The sequence below is a fragment of the Pantherophis guttatus genome, chromosome 2 (assembly GCF_059756535.1).
Source record: "Pantherophis guttatus breed Tessera chromosome 2, ASM5975653v1, whole genome shotgun sequence".
NCBI lineage: Eukaryota > Metazoa > Chordata > Lepidosauria > Squamata > Colubridae > Pantherophis > Pantherophis guttatus.
The window spans coordinates 87,377,823-87,402,932 of NC_142064.1; the positions used below are offsets into that span (position 1 = coordinate 87,377,823).

At 37.0% G+C, this 25,110-nt stretch overlaps 1 protein-coding gene across 7 annotated transcripts in view; it reads left to right on the forward strand.

Moving 5' to 3' along the window:
- The window catches only part of KIAA1958 (KIAA1958 ortholog), a 96,876-nt gene that overhangs the window by 57,599 nt on the left and 14,167 nt on the right, over positions 1–25,110 (forward strand). For 4 of the 7 annotated variants that reach the window (XM_034410601.3, XM_060690406.2, XM_034410600.3 and 1 more), the window contains one exon: positions 12,207–20,383. The exons of the other annotated variants lie outside the window; for them this stretch is intronic. In XM_034410601.3, the coding sequence (XP_034266492.1) occupies positions 12,207–13,249 (1,043 nt within the window). In that variant the 3' untranslated portion in view covers positions 13,250–20,383. Of the gene's footprint in view, positions 1–12,206; positions 20,384–25,110 lie in introns of those variants that run through there. 7 annotated transcript variants of the gene reach the window in all.

Below are 25,110 nucleotides of genomic sequence, written 5' to 3' on the forward strand. Positions count from 1 at the left end.
TCCAGAATGTGATTTACTGGGTTAATTACTGCCTTGCAGCTTCATGCTGCTAAGCCTAAAATTACAATTGCATTCTAAAGTTGATTTAAGATTATTCACCAGTTAGACTACAGCACAACTTATTATGATTAATGTAATAAAATATTTATTGCATATGATGTTTCATTCCTTTGTTTTTCTATTTGCCTCCAATGACAACATGCAAAAGCCGAGATGTTGCAATTGGAATCAAAGTAGATGTGATAGTTCAGGGTTGTCAAACTCTGTTCTGCCCCAGCTACGGACCCCAAAGAACGCAGCACACACAAAGCCTGTTCAAATCTTAGTTTACTGAATAAACCAGTCTTTTACAACAACGGCTGTTAATTAATTGCATTAACAGCCACCAAGAATTCAAAGAATAATAACTGAAAACTTACTATGGTTGGCAGAATGCCCAGAAGCAATTTGCAGAAAGCTGATAAGCAAGACAAGACACAAAGATATGTGAACTAAGTTGTTCCCTGCAAATTGCTTCAGTTGGCGTTCCTCCTTAAATAGGCTAGGGGAGTGGCCAATTAGCCCCAAGCCTTACTCTCGAGGAGACTTCCTGAGGAGCCACTCCTGCCTTTTGGCAGCTCTGTGTGCCCGTGCATCGAGAAGAGGCCTTACAGGATGCCCTTGGTCACATAATTAAAATTTCAAGGCTTGGCAACTGACTCACATTTATGATAGTTGCAGTGTCCCTGGGTCATGTGATCACCTTTTGGGACTGTCTGATGAGCAAAGTCAATGGGAAAACCAGATTCACTTAAAAATTGTGTTACTAAGTGAACAGCAGCAGCGATTCACTTAACAACCATGCAAGAAAGGTCATAAAACGGGGCAAAACTCATTTAAGAAATTTCTCGCTTAGCTACAGAAATCTGGTCTTAATTTGGTTGTAATCTGGGAAGGCTTTGTTCATGAGAGATTAATGATCCCCTTGAATTTAATGTAGGGTCATTCAATCATTGCCCAGGTCATCTCTCATATTAGAAATGATTCTAATATGGGTTTGGGCAAGGGGAACTCGTTTTGTCATAAATCAATGGAAAGTGAGGTCATCTTAATTTCCTTTTTCTTTGTTCTCCCCCAATTTCTTTACTTGTTTTTGTTTGTTTGCATTCATAAAATAAAGGTTTGGAGACAAAACCTGCTGCTGCCTTGTGGTAGGAAGACGTTTTTTTTATGTTGCTGTTTTTCCATAAAATTTCTCTTCTTCTACTTTTGCTCTTAGAAGTGGAAAATGAGGCGGGTCAGAGAAGTATTTCAGTGAAAATAAAAGCAAGACAAAAATGGTTAAAAAGCTTCTTCCTTCAGTCTAGCTCTTCCTAACCAAATTAACTTCTTTTGTTGCATAAACAACCGCAACAAAGCTATCTACCAATATAGGTAGTCCTCAACTTACAACAGTTAATTTAGTGACCGTTCAAAGTTACAACAGCACTGAAAAAAGTGATTTATGACCATTTTTCACACTTATGACCGTTGCAGCATCCCCATGGTCACATGATTTCTATTCGGATGCTTGACAACTGACTCACATTTATGACGGTTGCAGTGTCCTGCAACCTTCTGAGAAGCAAAGTCAATGGGAAAGACAGATTCATTTAACAACCATGTTACTAACTTATCAACTGCAGTGATTCAGTTTACCAATATGGCCAGAAAAGTTATAAAATGGAGCAAAACTCACTTAACAAATTTCTCACTTAGCAACATAAATTTTAGGCTCAATTGTGATTGTAAGTCGAGGATTGCCTGTTCGTGGTTGAAGGAATTTGAACATAATCCATTTTTCAGTTGTAGTTTTGCCTTAATCCTGCTTCTAATTATCAATGTATTTAGAAATCTTTATTTTAAGCTCTATTTCTATTTTCCATTCTATTCTATTTTTTAAAAATATTCTATTATCTTTTCATCTTCTCATCTTTCTTACTACCTCCTTGTATTGGTATCTTATGATTTATCACTTGTTTTTTGTATTTTATGATTTATGATTGTAATTTATGATTTATAATCTATGATTTATCACTTTGTTGTTTATATGTACACTGAGAGATTATGCACCAGAGACAAATTCCTTGTGTGTCCAATCACACTTCGCCAATAAAGAATATTCCATTCCATTCATGTCAGGGTTCTTACAATAAACCAGAACTACCATATTTTTCCCAAAATAAAACTGGGTCTTATATTATTTTTGCTCCAAAAGATGCATTAGGGCTTATTTTCTGGTTAGGTCTTATTTTCAAGGAAATACAGTACTAAATGTGTTCATCTGGCTGACAATCTTTATTTTTTTTTATTGAAAAGTTTTTACAAACATTTTAACCAAGTTTTGAGCCCCACCTCCCTCCCCATTACCCCTCCCTCCCCTCCCCCTTCTCCCCCCCCCAACTTCCCAGAGCAAAATACTGGGTATTTCATTTAACATCTAACATATGCTAACTATCTATAAACTCTTTTCATCCCTTTTTCACTCTAACTCCCTATTTACGTAGCTAAGTAATAACATATCTTCTTAAATCCAAATATTCATTCATATACTATTTGAAACTTTTTAGTCCCATATTTGTTTTGAATATAATCAATCCATCTTCTCCAGTCCACAATATATCTTTCTTGTGATTGGTCTTTCCAATATGCTGAGATTTTCGCCATTTCTGTTAAGTTCGATACTTTTAATTTCCATTCTTCTATAGTAGGTAAATCTTTCTTCCAATATTGTGCCACTAACAGTCTTGCTGTGGTTATTAAATTTAACATCAAGTTAGTTTCAATAACAGTACAGTCTGAGATAATACCCAGCAAAAATAACTGTGGAGTGAAACTTATCTTTTTCTTAAAAATCTTCTGAATAATCCACCATATTTTTATCCAGAAAGCTTTAACTTTTTTACACACCCACCATATATGATAATAAATTGCATCATCACAATCACATCTCCAACACTTAGTTGTTGGTTCGGATACATACATGCTAGTTTTTTAGGATCTAGATGAAGCATTTTATAAAAATTTTCTCTCAAGTTTTGTGCTTGTGTAAATTTCACATTTCTAACCCAATTTTTTTCCCAAGTTTCCATCATTATTGGTTCCTGGATATTCTGTGCCCATTTTATCATACAATCTTTAACTAATTCAGTTTCTGAATCTATTTCTATCAATGCATTATATAACCTTTTTATATGCGATTGACCTTGATCTCTAATTTGTTTTACCAAATTTTCATCAGTTTTTATGATACCAATTTTCTTTCTTTTCTTTTTTTTATTTGATTTATATGTCGCCCTTCTCTGGAGACTCAGGGCGGCTTACAATGCGCTAAGCAATAGCCTTCATACTTTTGTATATTTATACAAAGTCAGCTTATTGCCCCCACAACTGGGTCCTCAATTTACCTACCTTAGAAAGGATGGAAGGCTGAGTCAACCTTGAGCCTGGCGAGATTCGAACCTGCAGTAATTGCAGGCAGCTGGTGTTAATAACAGGGTGCTTTAGACCACTGTACTACCAAGGCTCTTTTTGATACCAATTTGATACCAATTTTCTGATCCTTTTTCCATCTCGCATGTAACTGTCCGAACTGAAACCAAGTCTGGGCTATCTTTTCTTCTCTTAATACATTTAAAGACTTTAATTGCAATATATTCCCTTCCATTATAAGAAGTTCCTTATATGTAGTCCTATCTTGTTTCTGTTCCACACTTATATTTTCTATCGCATGTCTGGGTATTGCCCATATAGGTATCTTATGATTTAATTTATATTGATATTTTCTCCAGACACGCAACAGAGCATTCCTTAATATGTGAGTCTTAAAAACATTATCCGCCTTTTTATCATACAAGAGATACGCATGCCATCCATATAATAAATCATATCCCTCAATATTCAACATTCTATCTTCCGTTAGATTAAACCAGTCACTAATTGTTGATAAAACAGCTGCATCATAATATAATCTCAAATTAGGCATTTTAAGACCTCCTCTTTCACGTACATCTTGCATTATCTTAAGCTTTACTCTTGGTCTTTTCCTTGCCCAAATAAATTTATTAATACCTTTCTGCCATTCGTTCAAGTTAGCATCTTTCTTAAGTATTGGTATCATTTGAAACAAGAATAAAAATTTTGGCAGGATATTCATTTTCACCGCTGCAATTCTTCCCATCAGGGACAACTGTAATTTATTCCAGTTATTTCTTTCAATCTCTTTTTGTACCTTTTGCCACAACAATTCATAATTATTTTTATATAATTTCACATTTAAAGCTGTGATACATACTCCCAAATATTTAACCTTTTTAACTATTTCAAATCCTGTTAATCTTTCTAGCACTTCTTTTTGTCTTGTAGTCATATTTTTTACTATTATTTTAGTTTCATCTGGCTGACAAGCTTAACAGGGGCTTATTTTTGGGGTAGGGCTTATATTACGAGCAGCCTGAAAAATTCTATTATAGAAATTCTATTATATTATTATAAGCCATTCTAGGGCTTATGTTAGGTCTATTTAACCACATGGACTCCCAATATCCCAATAAACAATTAAAATCCATTAAAATAAAACAAAAAGGGTAAATAAAATTTAATTGCTTTATGAAACAGCAGATATGTGTAAGAAAGGATCCATTGAGGTAAAATGATATTTATTATGTGGCAAAATTCAGCTGAATAGATGTAATCTGTATAGTCATTGGGAAGGTCGGTCCTTGTTGTAGACTGTATAGGAAAAGTTGACCTTAGTTGAATCCTGACAAAAAATTGGAACATTTTTATCTGACATAAGCAATTATTCTTCCTAGTTTTTTTTATCCTGCTACAATGCCTCTTGAGAAAAATGCTGCACTCCCATGACATTCACAGAGCTTGGGCTTATGAGATGGTTTGTGTGACTCAGTTTTGCCAATTTCAGTAACTTTTTAAAATAAATTATTTAGATCAAAAAAAAAAAAAAAAAACCAGCCCCCTCACAAATTTATAAATTTAGTAACTAAAATATTTACCTCTTCCTATGTCTTGGTAAAACTTCTAATATGAGAGTAGAAGGAGATCACGGTATTCTTCTACTCAACCAAGCTCCTCCTCAAGAGCCTTTTTGTCAGGGCTTTCAGATCCTAGATGTGTTTGGAGAGGAGCCATATAATCTCAATTATCCATAATAATTCAGCATTACCATCTCAGTGTTAAAGACCAAGATAATGCTTCATTTATCTATCTATGGAGATTCTCAGTCATCCTGATCATAGTTGTCCCTAAGGTGCTTTTTTCAAAACTGGACTTCCTTTATTTTTCTTTGAAAACGTTTCACTTCTCATCCAAGCAGCTTCTTCAGCTTCTTCAGTTCACTTCATAACGTCTTCAAGAAGTGAAACGTCTTGAAAAGAAAACAAAGAAAATCCAATTGCCTTTGGAAAAAGCACCTTTGGATTTCATTTATCTGATTTATCCCTTTGTTGTTGGTGAGTGTTTGCCCATTCACAGCAGATAGCCCATTTGTGATGCATGGAGACCAATTAAAACTGTAACTTTTTCTCAGCGGTCATCTGTGCATTCATAAAAATCCGCACATCTTTATTTTGTAAGAATTTTGAAATAGGAAACTGAAAGGAAAAAAATTGGAGCATCTTAGAAGCATGTGCTTCTTGACTAAAAATCGGTCTTAACTCTTCAAGATTTAAAAATGTGTCTCTATGCAGGTGCATTACCTGAAGAACTGAAGTTCCTGATAAACAACCTGGGTTTTTTTGCAAGAAGATTCAATGGTTTCCTAGTTACAAGAGATCTTTAATTCATAAAAGATATAATATCCTCACTGCAGATGCGTCATTCATCTTTACTAAACAAGAATAAGAAGATATAACATTTGATTTATGTTGTGACAAGCCCTTCTATAAAGATGTGATGACTGTTTAGCACATTTCACACTAATGTCTAAACAGGACCCTGTTTGGAATGGTACATTGTCAGTCAAAATTCTGATGATGTGAACAGCTACAAAATAATTGCTGGATGTGTATAAAATACTCTGATGTACTGACATTCTGGAGGCCTAGGTGCTGAAGCACAAAATTATATTCACTCAAATGATACGGTGCAATTATGTTTGTATTGACCAAATTTGCAGGCTATGCTTCTTTGTGTGAGCAAATGTTTCCTTAAAATTAAAACATATTGATTTTACAAATGATTACATACTATATTGGACAATTTTGGACATGCTATGGTATGACCATAACACTACTGTTCCATTAGCTACACTGGCTTTTGGTGAGCTTCCAGATACAATTTATGGTGCTGGTTATTAGCTAGAAAGCTCTTCATGACATAGGACCTGGCTACTTATGGGACAGTCTGCCTGAATTGTTTTTTCACAGGGTGGACATGCTTCATTTTATCCATTTTAAATTACATTTATATACCTCCCATTTCCTGTTGAAACAGCTCCAGGGAGCTTACAAAATGATAAAATAATAAATATAAGGTGACCAACTTTTTTACAATGAGAAGGAGGACACAAATAAATTGAAGGAAAAAATGTAAATAAAAGAAACATTTTATTCATTGCAACAATGAGTCTAATGCGTGTGTGTGTGCCGTGTCGTGTTTTGGTAAGAAGTAAACAAAGCCACTTGCACGCGGCACACTCTTGCACGTGGCGCACTCTATCAAAACAATTCTCCTGTCCGGAGCGCATGCATCTCATAATCGCATCTCGCCGCATTGTACCGAGCCTTGATGAGTCGTCATGTCAAATACAAATACATCACATCACACGCAACAGTTTGGCTCGGCATTGATCGAATATGGAGATTTACAGATTAGTCTTCAAAGGAGGACAGGTAGGAGGACACTTTTCGAGAGAGGACAGAACTTACAAAATATGGACTGTCCTCCCTAAAGGAGGATGATTGGTCACCTTAATAAATACAATTGAAATTAATAGGAGTTAAGTAGAGACTAAAAACCAAGAGGACGAACGATATGGGAGTAGGATCTAGATTTAGGCTCCTTTTAAGAAGCAGTGTTATCTAGCGGAAACCAAAAGTCAGCCAGCTCTGTCATGGTGCCCACCATATATAAGGAACATTCCACCTATGACTTACATAGCCCCAATCCTGTTGGCCTTCGGTAAAAATCTTAAAAGTCCTGGCTGTTCATCTAAGCCTAAGTCCAGAATGTGTAATGAGCTTGATATATATGACGGTTTGTATATTTTTGAGTTCTGAATCAATCCTTGGCATACTATTGAATTCATAATTTTTGTTATTTCATTTATTTGTGTGAATGTTCTTGTTTAAAATTGTTGTTAGATGCCTAGAATCATGTGCTGAGATTGGTGGCTATATACTGTAAGTAAACTAAGTAAAGAAACTCATGTTAGTATCAACCCATATGAGGTTTTTCAATTTGTTTAAGTCATATTTGCAAATGATCATGAACAACTCATTGTACATGATAATCATGTTGCTATATAAATAGTTCTCCATCTCTTATGCAACAAGAATGATAATATTACCAGAAGAAACGTGTAATACTATGCACATATCTCAGGAGTTTAGTTCAATAGGACTTACATCTTTATGTAAATATATAGTATTGCAATATAATGCGCATCACTAGTTAGCTATTATTCCTGAATGAAGTACAGGGAAAGATACTTTTAATTAGCAGGCCTATTATTTTCTGTATTAATTTATTCTAATTGTATTGGCTGTAGAAATATTTCTATGGTTGCTTACTTAGTAGTTAGTCCTTTCAGTGAACTTTAATCACTTTCCAACTTTTAAGTTACTAACTTAAATTGTAGTGATTCACTTAATAAGCGTGGCAAGAAGGATGTCGTAAAATGGGGCAAAACTCACTTAATGACTGTCTCGCTTGGCAAGAGAAATTGTGGGCTCCAATGTGGTCATAAGTCAAGGACTATCTGTATTCAGACTATAATAGGATTCCTTTGCAAGTAAACACATAGTAATTTTCTCTATGTTTATACTAAGCCCTGTAGCTCTGTGTGCATCTCCACCCAAACGCAGAGAAGATGCATTCTCATGGAGGATACCATTTCGAACACAGATGTGGCTTAAGAAAAGTCAGCGTGTAAAACCGGAACCCATAACGGTACTGAGAGCTTGTTTTAGAGTGAATATAGGACAAACTCCTAAAGCTATTTTAGTCATACCCCTGGATAATAATGCATTGCGCTGGCTGACTTTATTTGAGAAAACATTTAATCCTTGTCACAGTGATCAACATTACATCTGATGTCTAGTCAAAACAGATGACACGTAAATTGCACCCCTGTCAACATTTCACAAAGAGAAGGAAGTTAACTGCAATAAAGCAGAGAAAAGAACTTTTTTTTCCTTTTGACCTACTTGCCTTGCATTCCACAATTTTATGTGTATCCCTCATCTTCCTGCTGTCAGTCAAGTGAGAGAATCAGACTGCCAGAAGAAACCACTGTAATGGCTCTGCCTAGTTTCGAATGCAATAACTGGATTTGCATATGCAGGAACATTAATGTGCTTAGTTTAATAGTTGTTTGGGGTATGGCCCAACCCCAGGAAAGAAACCATATCTAATCTGGTTATAAATCATAGGTGAACATGTAAAACGTGTTTAGGAATCCTGGCTTGTTTTTAATCCTGGCTTGCTGTTATTTGGAATTTCATATGCTATGTCATAATGTGATGTATTACTATGTACAAACAAGCCGTTGCCATGTATAAATCAGGTTTTACATTGTGTCGACTTACTGACTGTGGCTATCCAAAAGGCAAAATTATAACCATGACTTGGCATGATATATAAAGCAATTCATAATGTTCTCACTCTTTGCCTTGATATTGGTAGAAGCATTGGTGAAAACAAAAATATAACTAATATATAACTAATTTGACAACCAGCAAGTGTGACTAGCTTAGGTAAAAGTCTAAAATTAAAATAAATAATGAGTTCTTTGAAATGCTTCTATGCAGCAGTGAAATCCTCCCGGTTCTATCTGGCTCACCGAACCGGTAGCGCTGGCAGTGGGATGCTCCGCCCACCCACCGGGACGTCATTACATCCCTTTTTTTTTAACTATCTGAGCAGGGGATTTCACCGCTGCTTCTATGGTTATATATCAGTGCTGTTGTTATTGCCAGAATAGCATATGCTGATTAATTTTTAATGGAGGAAAATTGATTGATTATTGAAAAAAATTGAAAAATTAATTCATTATTTATTCGACAGCAGCAATGAACTAGTGTTTGCTCCTATCTAATGCTCATCAGGATTTTCACAGCCCAGATATGGAAGCCTTAAGAAAAGAAATAAAAAAGGAGGAGGTGAAGGAGAAATTAGTTTAAGAAAAACAAACTTGGAACTAGAAGTAGTTTATATATTTTCATAAATAGTTTAAAAGCAAGTTTTTAAGCTGTTTTATCAGCCAGTTGTATTAAATGTTAATACATTAATCGTTAATATATTAATAATTCATTAATTAATGGTCAATTAATATTAGTTAATAAAGCCAGTTTGGGCTAGTGGTTAAGGCAACAGGCTATGGTGGAGTTCAAATCCTGCCTTAGACATGAAAGCCAGCTGGGTGATTTCGGGCCAGTCATTCTCTCTCAGCTCAGCTCACCTCACAGGGTTGTTGTTGTGTGGAAAATAAGAGACGGAAAGTGTGTTGCATATGTTCACTGCCTTGAATTATTTGTAAAAATAGTAAAGGTGGAATACAAATAAATATAAATATAAAAAGCTGTGTTAACTATAATTGTATTCTTCTTCATCCAGTTTATCACTGACATCACACACTGTTTTAAGACTTGAATACTTTCTTTAATGGCAACCACTGGGGGTTGATGCCACAGTGGATAAGTCCTAGGTCTATCTTTTTGAAAAGGGAAAAATGTAATATTCCAGGTTTTTAGAGTCAGGCCTGTCCATCTTGGGAAATCTGTTCCCCAAGCTGTTATTCAGGAAAAATACTAGAAATAATAGTTCAGTTATCTGACATTACCACCCTTTTGAAAATTAAATGAAGAACAACTCAATAAATCTGAGTCCCAGCAAAAACACTTACAGTCCTAAGATTATTGATCCAGTTTAGATCCAAATATACTTGTCTGTGTGAGATGTGAATACAAAGACATCACAATAGTATCTCAAAGCCAGCTCTTCCCGGCCTAGCATTGTTTAGATAAATTGTTCTAACAGTGCCTGGAACTCCCCTCTATAAAATATTGGTTAAAATAGGGCATAAATCATCTGATTACATGGAAGAGAGGAGAGAAAAAAAAAGACACTTTTATGGGGATACAATGACTGTTCCTCTTTTAAATTTTAAAAAGAACTGAATTATCTGGCAGATGAGGAAAGAAGCTGCCTCCTACATTCTGAAATTGGCAATAGTATTCATTGAGGTTTCTGTCTGTAAACTAATAGCTTGTCAGTCCTTTAAGAGAACCGAGGTCAAGAAACTGAAGCAGCAGAGATTGTAAGAATGCCCCCCCCACTTTTTTGTTGTTGTTGCAAAGTAGAAGAACTGAATCTAAAAAGCCTGCCAGAATTTCTCTCTGACCCATCTTATAGCTAAATTTAAGTCAGGATTATTTTGAATTTCTTTCTTATGCGTTCTACTTTCTGAATCATCTCCCCCCCCCCCCCCATTTAATGTTTCATTGCTCCCTTCCTCCTTTTCAAGGCTAGGTATGCATTTTTTCACACTGTAACTTTCAGGAATCAAATGGGAAATAAATTGAAAGAAGAATAGAATCATAGGGCTGGAAGGGACCTTGGAGGTCTTCTAGTCCAACCCCTACCCAGGGTTGGAGTCCTTATTCCATCAACACCCACAACTCCAGGAGGCAAGCTGTTCAGTCCTCTTCCTCTTCTGTTGGTGCATCTTGATCTCTGTCCATATCTGTAGGCATAGAACTATTTAATTTTGTTTAGTTGTACTCCTATAATTAATGTATCTGGCAATAGGCACAGAAACTCTATGAATCAGTTGGCTGATGAAGAGATGCTTAACTAAACAGGAAAACTGAGGAGCGCATTTTTTTTAAATTATGATAAATAGGTCTGCTTATTTGTTTTGATATTGACATTGATTAATTGTTTGCTATTTTATCTTAAAGCAATGAAAGGTAGAATGGAATATGAATGAATAACTGATAAGCCCCTAGTTTCCCTGAAAATTGATTCCTTAACTTGCTAATGGCAGCCATATGTGACAGTGCACTTAACTAGTATTTGGAGAGTCCATATATCTCATTTAAGGATATTAAAATCAATAGATAAAAACATCTTTTCTCACAGAGATGAATATGGTCAATTACTCTGAACTAGTAAATGCTCTGGGATCTTTTGCAGTGTTTATTAGAAAATGAACACAAATCTGATCTATGTGGGCAGCCTTCAGACAGTTTTTCTAGGACTCTAAAGAGAAAGATATCACAACTTTTTAAATTTTCAGTTTTCAAAGCGACTTTTTACTTGTAAATTGTTTGTTATCAGACAGAAAGATTTTCTCAATAGATCATGAGTCAAGAGCACCCAACATGGCAGCTCAGTCTCTGAGGAGATGAATTGCTTACAGTTTTGTTCTTTGTACAAACTGTGCACTGTCCTAGACTTGCTTAAAGAATGTGAGTTGTTTGTAAATTAACACATTATATTAATATGTTTTAATACCCAAACGATCAGCTTATTTAGCATGTTATAAAGTGTTTAATTATAAATATATAATAATTATAAAAGTATATAAACATGGAACCAGTACAGCCTCTGATTTCACAAATGAAATTATTCAGTATTGTTTTCTTAATTGGACCTTTCCATTCAACAGTGGAATCGATGTAAAATATTTTCTATTTTCTAGATTCTTCCAAAATGTAGACCAATCTAAATCTCAGGTTTTTCTCCCTACAAATCTCTGTAAATTAAATGTGTGCCAGTGAGTTGAAGAATATATATATATTAAGTTTTTTTTCATATCTTTAGTAACATCATTTGTGAAACAGAAGTTGGCTGTCCGTGCTTGACAGGTATGTAATGAATAACACCTTTGCAATCTTTGTGAACATTAATTGATTTTCATTTTGTTTTAAGGAAAAACATAATTTGAGAAACATTATGCATCCCATGAGTTTGTTCTCACATATCACTTCTTTTGCTTCTCCCAGACCAAGATGAGAGAGCTGCCGAACTTAGAGAGCAAAATGAGAAAACTATTCGCAGTACCCAGACAGCTCTCCGAAACTTCAGAGAGTTTCTCATCTCTAAATATCCTTCAGAAACGAGGGAGATCTACATTATTCCTTGCAAAGAACTAGATGCTTACCTAGCATCATTTTTTGTCGATGCTCGGCAGAAAGATGGTTCAGAATATGAGCCAAACAGCTTGGCCAACTACCAATGTGGGCTGGAGCGGTATCTCAAAGAGCATCGATATGGATACAGCATCACCCGAGACAAGGAATTCAAGAGGTCCCAAGAAGCACTGAAGCAGAAGCAGATGGAACTGAGGTGCAAAGGCAAAGGCAACAAGCCCCACAAATCAATGAAGCTTACTTTTGCCGATGAGCTGATTCTCCGCAAAAGGGGCCTGCTAAGCCGATATAATCCCGAGGGGTTGCTGAACCTTGTCTGGCTCAACAACACAAAGGCCTTTGGCCATTGTACTGGCTTCCACGGGTCAACTCTCAAATGGGGGGACATTAGACTTCGGGTGACAGAGACCGGCTTAGAATACTTGGAATGGATGGGCCAAGATGGCAGTGACGGGAATGCCAAGATTAAGAGGACAGGCACAGATTCCAGAGTGTATGCAACTCAGCACGCTCCACAGACTTGCCCTGTGCAAGATTACAAGGAATATGCGCAAAGGCGTCCCCCCGCGATGCGGTATGAGGATGCCCCTTTCTACTTATCCATTAAGCCAGTTGTTAATCTAGCTGCATTACACTGGTACAATTGTCAGGCCCTAGGTAAGAACAAACTAGCCAAGATGGTCAAGACTATGTGTGAGAAAGGGAATATTCCCGGAAGGAAGACCAACTTCAGTGTGTACCAGAGCTGCAGCACCCTCTCGGAAGCCCAGAGTAACCAGCTGGTGCTAATCTGCAACAACCTAAGCCAACAGGCTGCTCAGTCTGTAGCAAGCCATTCTAGCACTGGCAACTTCATAGTGTCTGCATCTTATGACTCTTCTTCGGATACAGCTTGAAAGGACGCTCAGTGTGACCATGAGGTTCTTGAAGCTTTGGTGTCCGTTAACATGCATTGTCTGTGATCCTATAGTTCTCATCGGACTCGCCTTTCTCCAGTGTTAAATCCCATTATCAAAACATTTATATATACTTATTACATATATAAATATATATATATTTCTTTTTATGAATATGTGAATAGAAATAGCTTAGACTAATTTATATAGTATTTCTTAATGCTGATGGTGAATAAAGAAGCATATTTATGGGGTGCTAATTTAATGGCTGATTATAAAACTGGAAAATAATTTTCAGGCTATCCCGAATTTTAGCATTACCCACATTTTAAACTTTAGTCAGTGTGAAATTTGATTAACTGTCACTTCTTTCCGAAGCAAGATGCAAATTAAAATGTAAGACAATATTGATAATTCTTTATTAAAAGCCCCAATAAACCCTCCCTATGACTGAATAGATATGGAGACGATTAAAAGTTATGATGTTGATATGTTATGTGAAGTTCTTTGAAGGCATCATGAATAAGGGCAAATTTTTGGAATTGCCTCTATACCGTTCGGCAATGCTTTCAGGCATTTGCTTTCATTGCCTTTGAAAAGTGCCCCATCTTCATTTTTAAAAGTAGAATCATCCTCAAATTCTCAAGCCTTTTAAAAGTGGCATGAATTTGGTTTGTGAGAGAATGAAGACAGGAATATTTTTCTACTTTGTTTAGTTCTTTTTGTAGTTAAGCTAGATTTTTTTTAAAAAAAAAATTGTGTTGATGAGGCTATGGAGAAGGAAAAGAATAAAAAAAAGTTGCTATTTATTGCAGTGTTTTCTGTTTACGATTTAGGTCCCTGAATGTCAGTTATGCCAGCTAAGAAAAAGAAAAATGCTAACAAAATAGCAGTTGTTTAAAAATAAAAATACTATTAATTAATACGCAAAAGAAATATCATGGCAAGTAGGAAGACTGTTAATTTTGGAAGGCTTGTCTTTTAGTATTTTCTATTTAGCCACTTCATTTCTGTGTGTTTTAAACATGTTTTTGAACATTGAACTACATTTTAATTTGCTGCATTGAATAACTACAATCCAAAATAGTCTGACTCTGGCTGATTTAAGATTGCTTAACTCTACTGGATTGTGAGCCCTCCACAATGGTGGAGCTCCATAATTGGGATAATTCCACAATTAATTATCAATAACTGCAATATCCATACTTCATGTGTACATTGTATAATTGTGGATCGGATGGCAAGGTAGCTGTGCAGGAGAATAGGTAAGAAATTGCAGAGCAGCTGTCTCAAGGCTCTGTCTCAAGGCCCTGTCTCAAGGGAAGGAAAAATCTGGAAGATCAGTAGTTGTACTAATGGACGTGGATTGCAAACATCCAGACAATTACTAGATGGCAGCCAAAAGAAAGATTGGAATTGATGAATCTTTGATGCAAAAGAAAAGAAACAGCTTGTCTAGTCTTTGCCCTTTTTTTTCTCAAAGAGGGCTATAGAAATACCGCCATATTGTCAGGGTTCAACAATGGGTCACCATGAAACATTTCTTGATAGAGGCAAGAGAAAAGCACTTACTGATTTGTTTATAAAAATATGGACTTGTAATTTAATTGTATCATAGAGAATTGGGGCAATACTTTAAAGCCAGGGAGCAGGTAAAGCTCTTGTAGATTTCCTCCCACCCATCCATTTTAGGCATTAAAGTAGAAGAAGAGTTGCGGATATTAAACACTTGATTAGTGGGTTGCTGGGAACTGGCATTTGCTGCCTATTTTATGCAATAAAATATGTTAAACAGGTCCTGGGGACAAGTGAATGTCATCTGTCCACTCTTCATAAGAGAATAATGTAGTTAAATTCAAAGTGTTGCTTTCGCTTAGACAAACTGGGAGGATGTGTCTTGTTCTGCCTATGAATCCTCTTTCACGGTGATAAACAAATCTTATTTCAAATTATGCATTTCTAATTTCTGCTAGCATTTATCTGACAAGAAATGAATCTTCCTGTAGCAGCTCCTTCCTTGCACACTAACCTTCCCTTTCTTCTCCTGTAAAGTAATTACTTATTCACAGCAATTTATACTTGTCTTCAGCCAGAAAGGCATCTAAAGTGACTTACATATTATTAATTTTAAAAAGGCATCATCCCCATTAAATTACATACATCGGACAAAAGTGATGGGAATGAAAGAAAAGAAGCTAACTTAGCTACGGATCTCTTGAAGTTAGCTGGAGAAGATGGAGCCGTTCCAGCAGCTGTGCCACAAGTCTGATTCCGTCAGGTTTTTCTTCTCCCTGACTTGTTTTCATTCCTGTTGACCGTTGTAGTTTAATGGTCATGCATGCTGATGATTGAATAACTAGCTGGAATGAAAAGTACGGGGAAGGAAGAGGAAGCTGATGGAAGTGGCCTGGAATGGTGCCGATAGAAAGGCTCTTTAAATAATTTAGGAACCAATTGCTAAATGCTAGAATAACGACTTCATGAAGTTGGTAGTGTCATGGTTTAAAGATGCTCTTCTGTCTCAGTACCTGGATGATTTAGCATTATTGAAGGAAGCATGAATTCTGCTTTCGATCACTGAAAAATATACCATAAGTGTATCTCTCCATCGTCTGAAGCACATCAACATCTTCCAGTAAGATAATGATCCTAAACGTATCAGCAAGTCTACAAGAGAATGGATGAAGAAAAAAAATCAGTACTTTGGAAAGGTCCCCTTCATGAGGCAGGTTTAAATAATCTTTTGCTACATTGCAGTTAATCTTCCCTTCTATTCCAACAAAGTCCAAGGAGAATTTAGCTGTATAATATAGGCTGGGTTGTAATTGCTTTATTTTGGAAGGAAGTCAGGTGACTATGACTGTAAACAGATGCAACTGGACCTGCAAATTTTGTGTCGGTTGAGTTTGGGGTTTTTTTACAAGATGGCTGGGTAGCACTTCAACTCAGCAATGTAGAAAAAACCTGTGATTGTACATTTTGGTCAGTTGTCCTTTAAAATGTGAGTCTCATATTTCTTAATGACCCTCTATCCCTTAAGTAGTGATTTCACTGAAAGAAGTGGGAAGCTTATGAATATAGGTAGTTCTCAGTTAACAATGGTGATTGAACTAGGGAATTCCATCACTAAGGGATGCAGTAGTAAATTGTGATGTTGCATGACTGCGCTGATCTATGACATAGTTTTGGCACTTCTAGTTGCAGTCACTAGGCAAATCTCTGCAGTGTGACATCACATGCACATTCACAACTTCCTGCTGGTTTCCCCATTCATTTCACTTGTCAGAAGCTGGTAATGAAAGTCATAAATCATGATCACGTGACTGCAGGGCACTGTGGCCATTGTAATTACAATCTGGATGTAGTGTTTGCAAAGACACAGTGGATGGACAGGGAATGGATGCAAGTTCAAGGACCAGTTGTAAGTCTCTTCCTCCAGCACTGTCGTAAATTCAAATGGTTGCTGAATGAATAGCTGTTAACTGAGGACTACCTGTACTAGCTAAAAGAGTATTAATTAAAATGTCCATGAACAGTTGTATATCACCTTTCTAGCTTTTTTTGAAAAAAAAATCAGAAGGCACAAGATAGAATCAAACCATTCTAAATTGTTTACAGACTAGCACAGACTTATAATAGGGACCAGACTGAGAATTTAACCTTTGCTTAAAACTTGCTAGTCAATTACGAACTCCTGATCCAGTGAGCAGCCTCTTTCCTTTAATTGTCCCCACATCATGCCTTGCTGACAAGTGTAATTGCTTGGCCTTATTCGTTTGTGACACCACTTTATGTATTGCTTAACATTGAGGTTAATTGAAGGATGTTGGCAAGACTGACAAATGGCAGGGTTTCTACTGAATCTTGTAGATAAAAGCAAATGAACATAGGCGGCTTTATACTGGTCAGTACCTGAAATAGCTTAGAAATTCACAAATGGAAAATCTTGAACTGCTTTTATGCATTTAAGTATTGTATTGCTGGCCTTAGAGAATCATCAGTAGAGGTATCGTGCAATGTAAGAGCAAACATTATTATCTAGTAACATCTATACATCCAACTGCTAGGGAAAAGGCACAGCTTTCAGGAGAGGTTGAAAAGCCTGCAAACCTATTAACATTTTTTGGTGGGAATTTCTAAGTGCTCTATTTAACATTACTTAGATGCGGCCTACATAAATTTGTGATGACGAAAACATCTAGCAATGAAAGATAGGCAAGTATAAAGGGTACAGCATCTTTTATAGACTGCAGAAGTCCAAAAAACCACTAGATGACAGGAAAGAGATACTCAAAGTTTAGTGGATATCTGGGCGCATCAAGTAATCATGTAGAGTTTTTTTTAAAAAATTGGCCTCCTTTATACAAAACTGTGGAACCTCTGTAGATATTCAGCTATGTATGTTGGATCCTCCTGCTTTGTGAACAGCAGAACTTTTAGGAAATAACCATAGTTCTTAATTACAGATTAATTTTGCATCAGACAATACAAATGCTCCCTTAATAAATTAGTTCTAAAACTGAGTTAATACATTGTATTGTTGTATTTTCTTATCCAAGGACAGGCAGCTAGTTGTTTAGGGAACAAATCTATGCACCAAAGCCATTTATCTATTTGTGACCATACCAAAATTTCAATCAAGGGTATTAGATTTTTTTCCTCCTGTATTTCTATTCATGTTAACAGAAAAACGTCTGATTATAAAAAGTATTCTGCACGGATATTAATTTACTTTGGGTAATTAAAGTATTATCCCAGCTCTGCCTAAATAAATTATTTCAAAGCAATTTATTATGGAGACAATGTAAGGGCATTTTTAACCCTATGGATCACTGGAAAACGTGTGAGCATTAAAAATACAGGAGTTAGCTGGTCCAGTTCTTCCTAGCAGTTCTCTGCTCTAAAGATATCTTCAACATTTTTTTTTTAAAAAGCAGTGACATTTTGAGAGAAGGGAATATTAACAATAACAATTCTATGCATTGCGTAATCCAGTGGTGTTCCTGTTAAATATGCATGCTTCATAGGTGCATTTGTGATATTTGTAGGATGGATCATTAACCATTGCTGCTATACACATCTATTGTAGCTTTAGTGGAGGAAGGTGGGTGGGAATAGTGTTGTTTACTGGGAGGTTGTGGAAATTCACAGTTCCACAAAATTAATATTTTAATGCCCATATGAGTGCCTCTTTAGAAGGAAAATAATATGTTATATTAGACACATTGTGCCAAACCTTTAGGGTGTGCTGCCCAACACAGGCAGTCAAAGAGCATGAAGTATGTATAGTTACTATTCTGGACACAAATGCTTATTTTTCCTACAAATAATTGAAATAACACTTTTGCAGTACAATCTTATGTATATTTACCGTGCCACTCTAACCTTCCTATAAAATGGAACAGAGATATTAAGAGGAGTAGAAGAATTTCTTGTGCTATGGCAGATGCTTGGGTTTATGAAGAGAAAGACCTACTAATGTAGATGCTTTATCAGTGACGTACTCTTGATATGTCAAGAAACCACAGTGGCATCCCATTTGGCTGCAGTATGGTGGAGATGAGTGATCAGTGTGGAGAAGAATCTTTTAGAATTTTTAGGACCCCTAATTTCTCCTGTGTACCCGAGTTTGGCTGTTCCACCCCATAGTTAATGGTGGAAGAAAAGAGAGAGAAAGAGGTATCTCTACTCCCCACCCTTTATACAGTAAAATGGCAGATGGTTAATACGTTGGTGGTTTGAGTCAATCATGCAAAGTTAGCTTTAAATTCATAGCCTATTTTGTTTTACAGAACCCAGAAAATAAATGATAAGTATTTAATTTGGAAGAAAGTGCTGTAGAGAATATTTAGCTCCTCAGAAAAATACAATTTTAATGGAATCTTAATCAGGAGATACTCCCAAGGGTGTACTTTGCAATAACAGTTCCTAATGTTTCGCTAAACTATTTTCTCAACGTATTATTATAGGGTACCTTTATGCTAGGGATCGGTAGCACTGTACGCCAAGAATGCCGCTTTGTCAAACCAAATTGCTATGATCAAGCTCACTGTTTAGGACCCTGCAGAGATACACAATGTATTGTCATTTAGAACAAACTAAACTGAGTAGGATGGACAATGGCAGACTTGCTAGAAGACAGGAAGATTTGGAAGTACTTAACAGCTTCAGAATTATAACATTGCTAGTGAAGAACAGTAAGCTTAATGGATTTTGCTGCCACTTGTGTGGTTATGCAAAATGGGAGCAGCCTAAATTAAAACACACAAACACAGGGAGGGAGGGAGAGAGAGAGAGAGAGAGAGAGAGAGAGAGAGAGAATAGTCACCCAATACATGGTTAAAGAATAGAACCTCATGAAATGTTAGTCTTTGTTGATATAGTGGCCATTTTTAAATTGTTACAGGTATAGCACAGAAGGTTTGGGAAAACATATTTTTTTGGGAATTACCAGGTGTTTACTGGCAATTACCAGATGTAAATGTTATAATTAATCACATTTTGATCATTAAGAGCTTTCTCAAGTTGGCAGGCTCCAGATTTTTTGGACTTCAACCTTCCCATCAGGAGAATATAAAAAGCGGGGAAGATTGCATTTTAACCTACTAGCCTATTGTGGGAAGTTGTGATTTAATTATAGCTCCCTAATGTGAATATAGCACATATGCTTAAAAAAAAAGTATGCATAGCCTCTCACAATTTCCTTTGTTAATTTCCTACCGCTAAACAAATCGGGGTCATTAGATTGGGACTGAATGGCAATTTGCTAGTCTTGCAAAAAATAAAAGCAAGAGGACTGGAAAAAGCAACAAAATAAATCTTCACACACTAAAGAAAATGTTTGCCATGTTTGCTTTGGGGAATTTCCTTCCTTCATGTACCTGCACCTCTTTGACACCCCAATACAAAGTGTGTGCAATTTATTAAACAGGGAAGAGCTGTATTCCATGAAATGATTTTAAAACGTGTATCAATCTTTATACAGACAATGATGTGATTCTTGTAAGCAAAATGTAGCTTGTATGTTTGAATATTTTGTAAGACATTTTTATTTTGTATTGGCTAATGATGACTTTTTTTTCCAACTCGTTTTTTTTTCTCCCATGGTTCTATTAAAAAATGATGGACATGGTATTTTTTTTCGAAGTGATTGATTTCTCTGGATGTACAATGTTGACACCTGTTGTGTGTTACTGATTGTTTCAAGGTACCATATGTAAGCAGTCTTAAAATATGTTGGATAAATTTGCACCTTAATCTTCATTTTCATTTCATTTCATTTATTAAATTTTTATAACGCCCTTCTCCTGAAGGACTCAGGGCGGTGAACAGCCAGGATTAAAATACATACAATATGAAAATTAAAATAATTTAAAAATAATTAAATCAATTTGGCTTCCCCAATTTAAAACCCCTTACCCATAAAATTAACCAATTAAAAATTTTAAGCCAGCCTGCTTGCTGAAATAGAAAAGCCTTCAGAGCCCAACGGAAAGTACGGAGGTCCGGGATCAGTCATATCCCTGGGGGTAGCTCGTTCCAGAGGGCGGGTGCCCCCACAGAGAAGGCTCTCCCCCTGGGGGTTGCCAGTCACCATTGCTTGACCAACGGCACCCTGAGGAGACCCTCTCTGTGGAAGCGTATTGGCCGGTGGGAGGTCATCAGTGGCAGAAGGTGGTCTCGTAGATACCCAGGCCCTAAGCCATGGAGCGCTTTAAAGATGAGAACCAATACCTTGAAGCGCATCCGGAAGACCACCAGAAGCCAGTGCAGCTCACGCAGGAGAGGTGTTACATGGGAGCGCCATGTCGCCCTCATAATCACCCGCGCGGCTGCGTTCTGGACCAGTTGGAGTCTCCGGATGCTCTTCAAGGGGAGCCCCATGTAGAGAGCATTATAGTAGTCCAGACGGGAAGTAACGAGGGCATGAGTGACCGTGCATAAGGTCCGTGTATCTTGAGCTCATTTTTATCTAACGAAAATTCCTTCAAATGAATCCGACCTAAATAATGTGACAAAAACCTGAGATTCATAGATCTGTGCAGAATATTAAATAATCATGTAGTGAACAAAGGGCATTAAAAAACCTCATTGATTCATCAGGGCCCCTAAGAGAATATTTAGGTCAATGCAAAGCCATCAAAACGCACAAAAATGGTTGATGTCTTAGCACAAGAAAATGCTAAATCAAATTAAAGATAGAAGAAATAAACAAGCCATCTTTACATCTTGAACTGATAAAATACTTTAAAATCGGACTCCCAAATAAAAATTGAGAAACCATAACTGCTAGAACTCTCTTCCTCCATTTAGGTAAAGGTGGACTGCACTACTGTATCAAAATGATATTACAATTCCTCCCCTTGAGACTGCAGCCACTCCCGGCTTCCACCCGCACTCCTGCATTTCCAATTTCTGCAAAGGAGATTCATGATGAAAACATCACAAAGGACTGTGTCATGGACTTTATACCTAGGCAAGGTCCACAAAAAGTATTTCCCATTTCTGAATATTTAACAACAGTAAACAACAATGTGGATGCCTTAAAAAAAACTTGCAAGGTATTTCCCCCAAAATACCCTATATAACTCTAGAAATTATTGAGGAAGCACAAAATATTGATGTTAAGAAGAAGCAGGCTAAACCTGGTCTAGACAAACGCTTAAATTCCAAGTCCCATAAGTATACCACAGAGAGGAATATATACCACATAGAACAGGGATCACCAATCTGTGGTCCGCAGCTTACTACCGGGCTACAGCTACAGGCTACTCGCCACTGGGCCGCATGAGACAGCTGAAGCGCATGCCTCTGCACTCTCACACAGCCCCTCTCACACAGCCCCTCTCACATGAGTGGGAGCTCGCGGCCCCACTCACGGGACCCTCGTTGTGGGCTCTCGCAGCCCCACTTGGACACATGCATTTGCCGCTCCCACATAATCATCCCCTCTTTCTTCCCTGCCCCCCCTTCTGGGCCACCAACCCGGAAAGGTTGGGGAACCCTGATGTAGAAAATCTTCATTATTGTGCAGTAAAAAAGATAGAGGGAAATCAAGAACGAGAGCCTTCAAAGTAACAAGGCCTCTTTACGGATGATTACAAATAAGAGTTATTAGAATACTGACAGGGCTATTATTCTTTCTCTAAGTCAAATTCTCAGGATCAGTATCAACTTCTTGATTACCTGGTGAAATAGAGAATTCTGTTGACATTCCAGAATTGCTGGTACCCCGCTCAAAAGGAACCATCCTTGGGGTATTTTCCAAATCATATTACGGAGTGCAAAACCTGCTGATTTTTCAACTTACACATTCAAACTGAAGTGATGATTCCTTTAAGCCACAAAAGTAAAATGTTGAATCAAATCATCGCAGAGACCTCAGCCCTGCCCTTGACAAAGAGTAGTTTAAATGAACACCTGAGATAACCACGAGAGAAAAATTATGTATGAAGGTCAGGAAGCAGGGCTGATTAACTCCTCTGAAGCACTGCCAAATTGTGAACGAGATGAAATATTGAGAAAATTAAAGAATCCTAAGCAGACACTGTTAATAACACTGCAGTAGAATCTTTGACAGACTGTAAACGGGGGGAGAGAGCAGCAACAATTATAATAGAGAAAATATACCCTTGATATATTTTGAGCCAACCTATGACATAGAGCAGAAAAGAAAACAGAAGAAATTTTATATGATTTATTTGTTTGTTAAATTTCTATGCTGTTCATCTTTCCAGTAAGGCAGCCTTGGGGATTGGGGGAAGGGGCGGGGGGGCTTTCAGACCATAACAAGATAAATAGAAAAGCAATTAAAATGTTAAAATTATGCAAATTTAAAATGTAAAACTATACAAATGCCCGGTTTTCATGGCTGAAGAGTGGCAGATTCTGTAGTACCAAAGCACTGTAGCCTCTGGTGATTCCCATTTCATTTGTTGCAAGATCTAGAACATTGCACTTTGATGTCCAGCTTTTAAACCTAGTTACAGCCCTATCCAGTTTGTTGCAAGCTTCCATGATGCAACAGAAAGAAGCTCCTCTGCATCGAATACTCAATTCAACTGAGATGTCTCTGCAATTTTTCTTTCCTACCAAAATACAAGAAAATATCAAGGCCATTCAGAACTTTAGAGTTCTGAAAATGATTTTACTAGACTGGCTTTCATGTTTTACCCTGTGCTGTGATGGTTTTGGGTTACACTCAGAACTTTCTCAGGAATCTCTAATTTAATAAATATACTTTTTTAAAAAAATTGCAAGGCAAAATATAATCTGATTTCTGTCAACACACTCCACTCCTTGAAGGAGATGGACCATCTAGAACAGGGATGTCAAACTCAAGGCCCGAGGGTCCGATCTGACCCACAGGGTACCTAGATCTGGTCCACGGGGCCAGCCTGGAAACAACAAAGGACTGGCCCACAGTGCCTCTGCTAGTGAAAATGGAGCTCGGGTGGGCTGCATGTTTTTTCTGGCAGAGGGCTATCAAAACAAACTAAAAACAAAACAAAAGGAGAAATGTTTCCCCTTTTGCCTTTGAGCATCCAAGAAGGGACAGGAAAGGAGAAAGGGAAAGAGGAAAGACAGAAAAAGAAGGAAAGAGGGGAAGAGAGCAAGGAAGGAAAAAGAAGGAAAGAGGGGGAAGGAAGAAAAAAGGGAAAGAAGAGGGAAAGAAAAAGAAGAGAAGGAAGGAAGGAAAGGAAGGAGGGAGGGAAGGAAGGATGGAAGGGAGGGAGGGAGGGAGGGAGGGAGGAAGGAAGGAAGGAAGGAAGGAAGGAAGGAAGGAAGGAAGGAAGTAGATTATAATGAGAGTGAGGGAGGGTCTCAGGAAAGTTCTGCCTTAGCACTTGGTCACCACAGGTGCCCCAACATGAGTTCCATGTCACACCCACCATGGCCATGCCCACGCCCCACATTCCCCCCTGGCCCTCCAAGGTCAAACACAAACCTAATGCAGCCCTCAATGAAATCGAGTTTGACACCTCTGACTTTGAAACATGAAGTTTAAACAAACAAGCAAATTAATGATATTGTAGAATGTAGTGTTAAAAACCTTTAACTTCCATTTACATTTTCTCTCTTCATTTTTTTGTCTTCTGTAATGCCTTGCCAAAATCAGAGATCTGTTTAATTTGTACTTATTTGAATCTTGTATTTTAAATTTTAAATTTTATGTTGTACAGTATGTGATGCTTCAGTCACGAATAAACAAACAAATAAGATTTTGCAATCTCCAAAGTTTCATATTTGCTAGATATGATAAATACAGTGGTAGTTCAGTATTCAACATTAACTGGTTCCAGAAGGCGCGATGAGTACCAAAAACAATGAGTACCAAATAATTCTTTTCTGAGAAGGAATTATATAGTGGGTCACAAGGCAGCCAACATCAACAAGTTTTAGCTTGTGTGTTGAGTACCAAACAACCAAAGAATACCCTGTTTTCCCCAAAATAAGACATCCCCTCATAATAAGCCCAATCGGGCTTTTGAGCGCATGGCAATAAGGCCAAGTGTTTATTTCAGGGTTCAAAAAAATATAAGACAGGGTCTTATTTTGGGGAAAACACGGTGCTAGGATAAAATTTTCAAGTCAAAATGCATTGAGTATCAAATTTGACGAGTTTCAAAGCAGTTAAGTACCAAGGTACCACTGTACCTAATAAACATAACAATGTTTATCAGCTATGGCAAATATTTTCAAAATATCCTTCACACTCCACATAGAAAGACATTTACATTCATGAATAAATAACTTACCCTCAATAGTGATAATAGAACATTACAATAATATCTCTTAGCAGGACTTCTTTTGCATTTAAATATTGAAGCTGTATCTGTGATTCATGCTATTAAACTGCC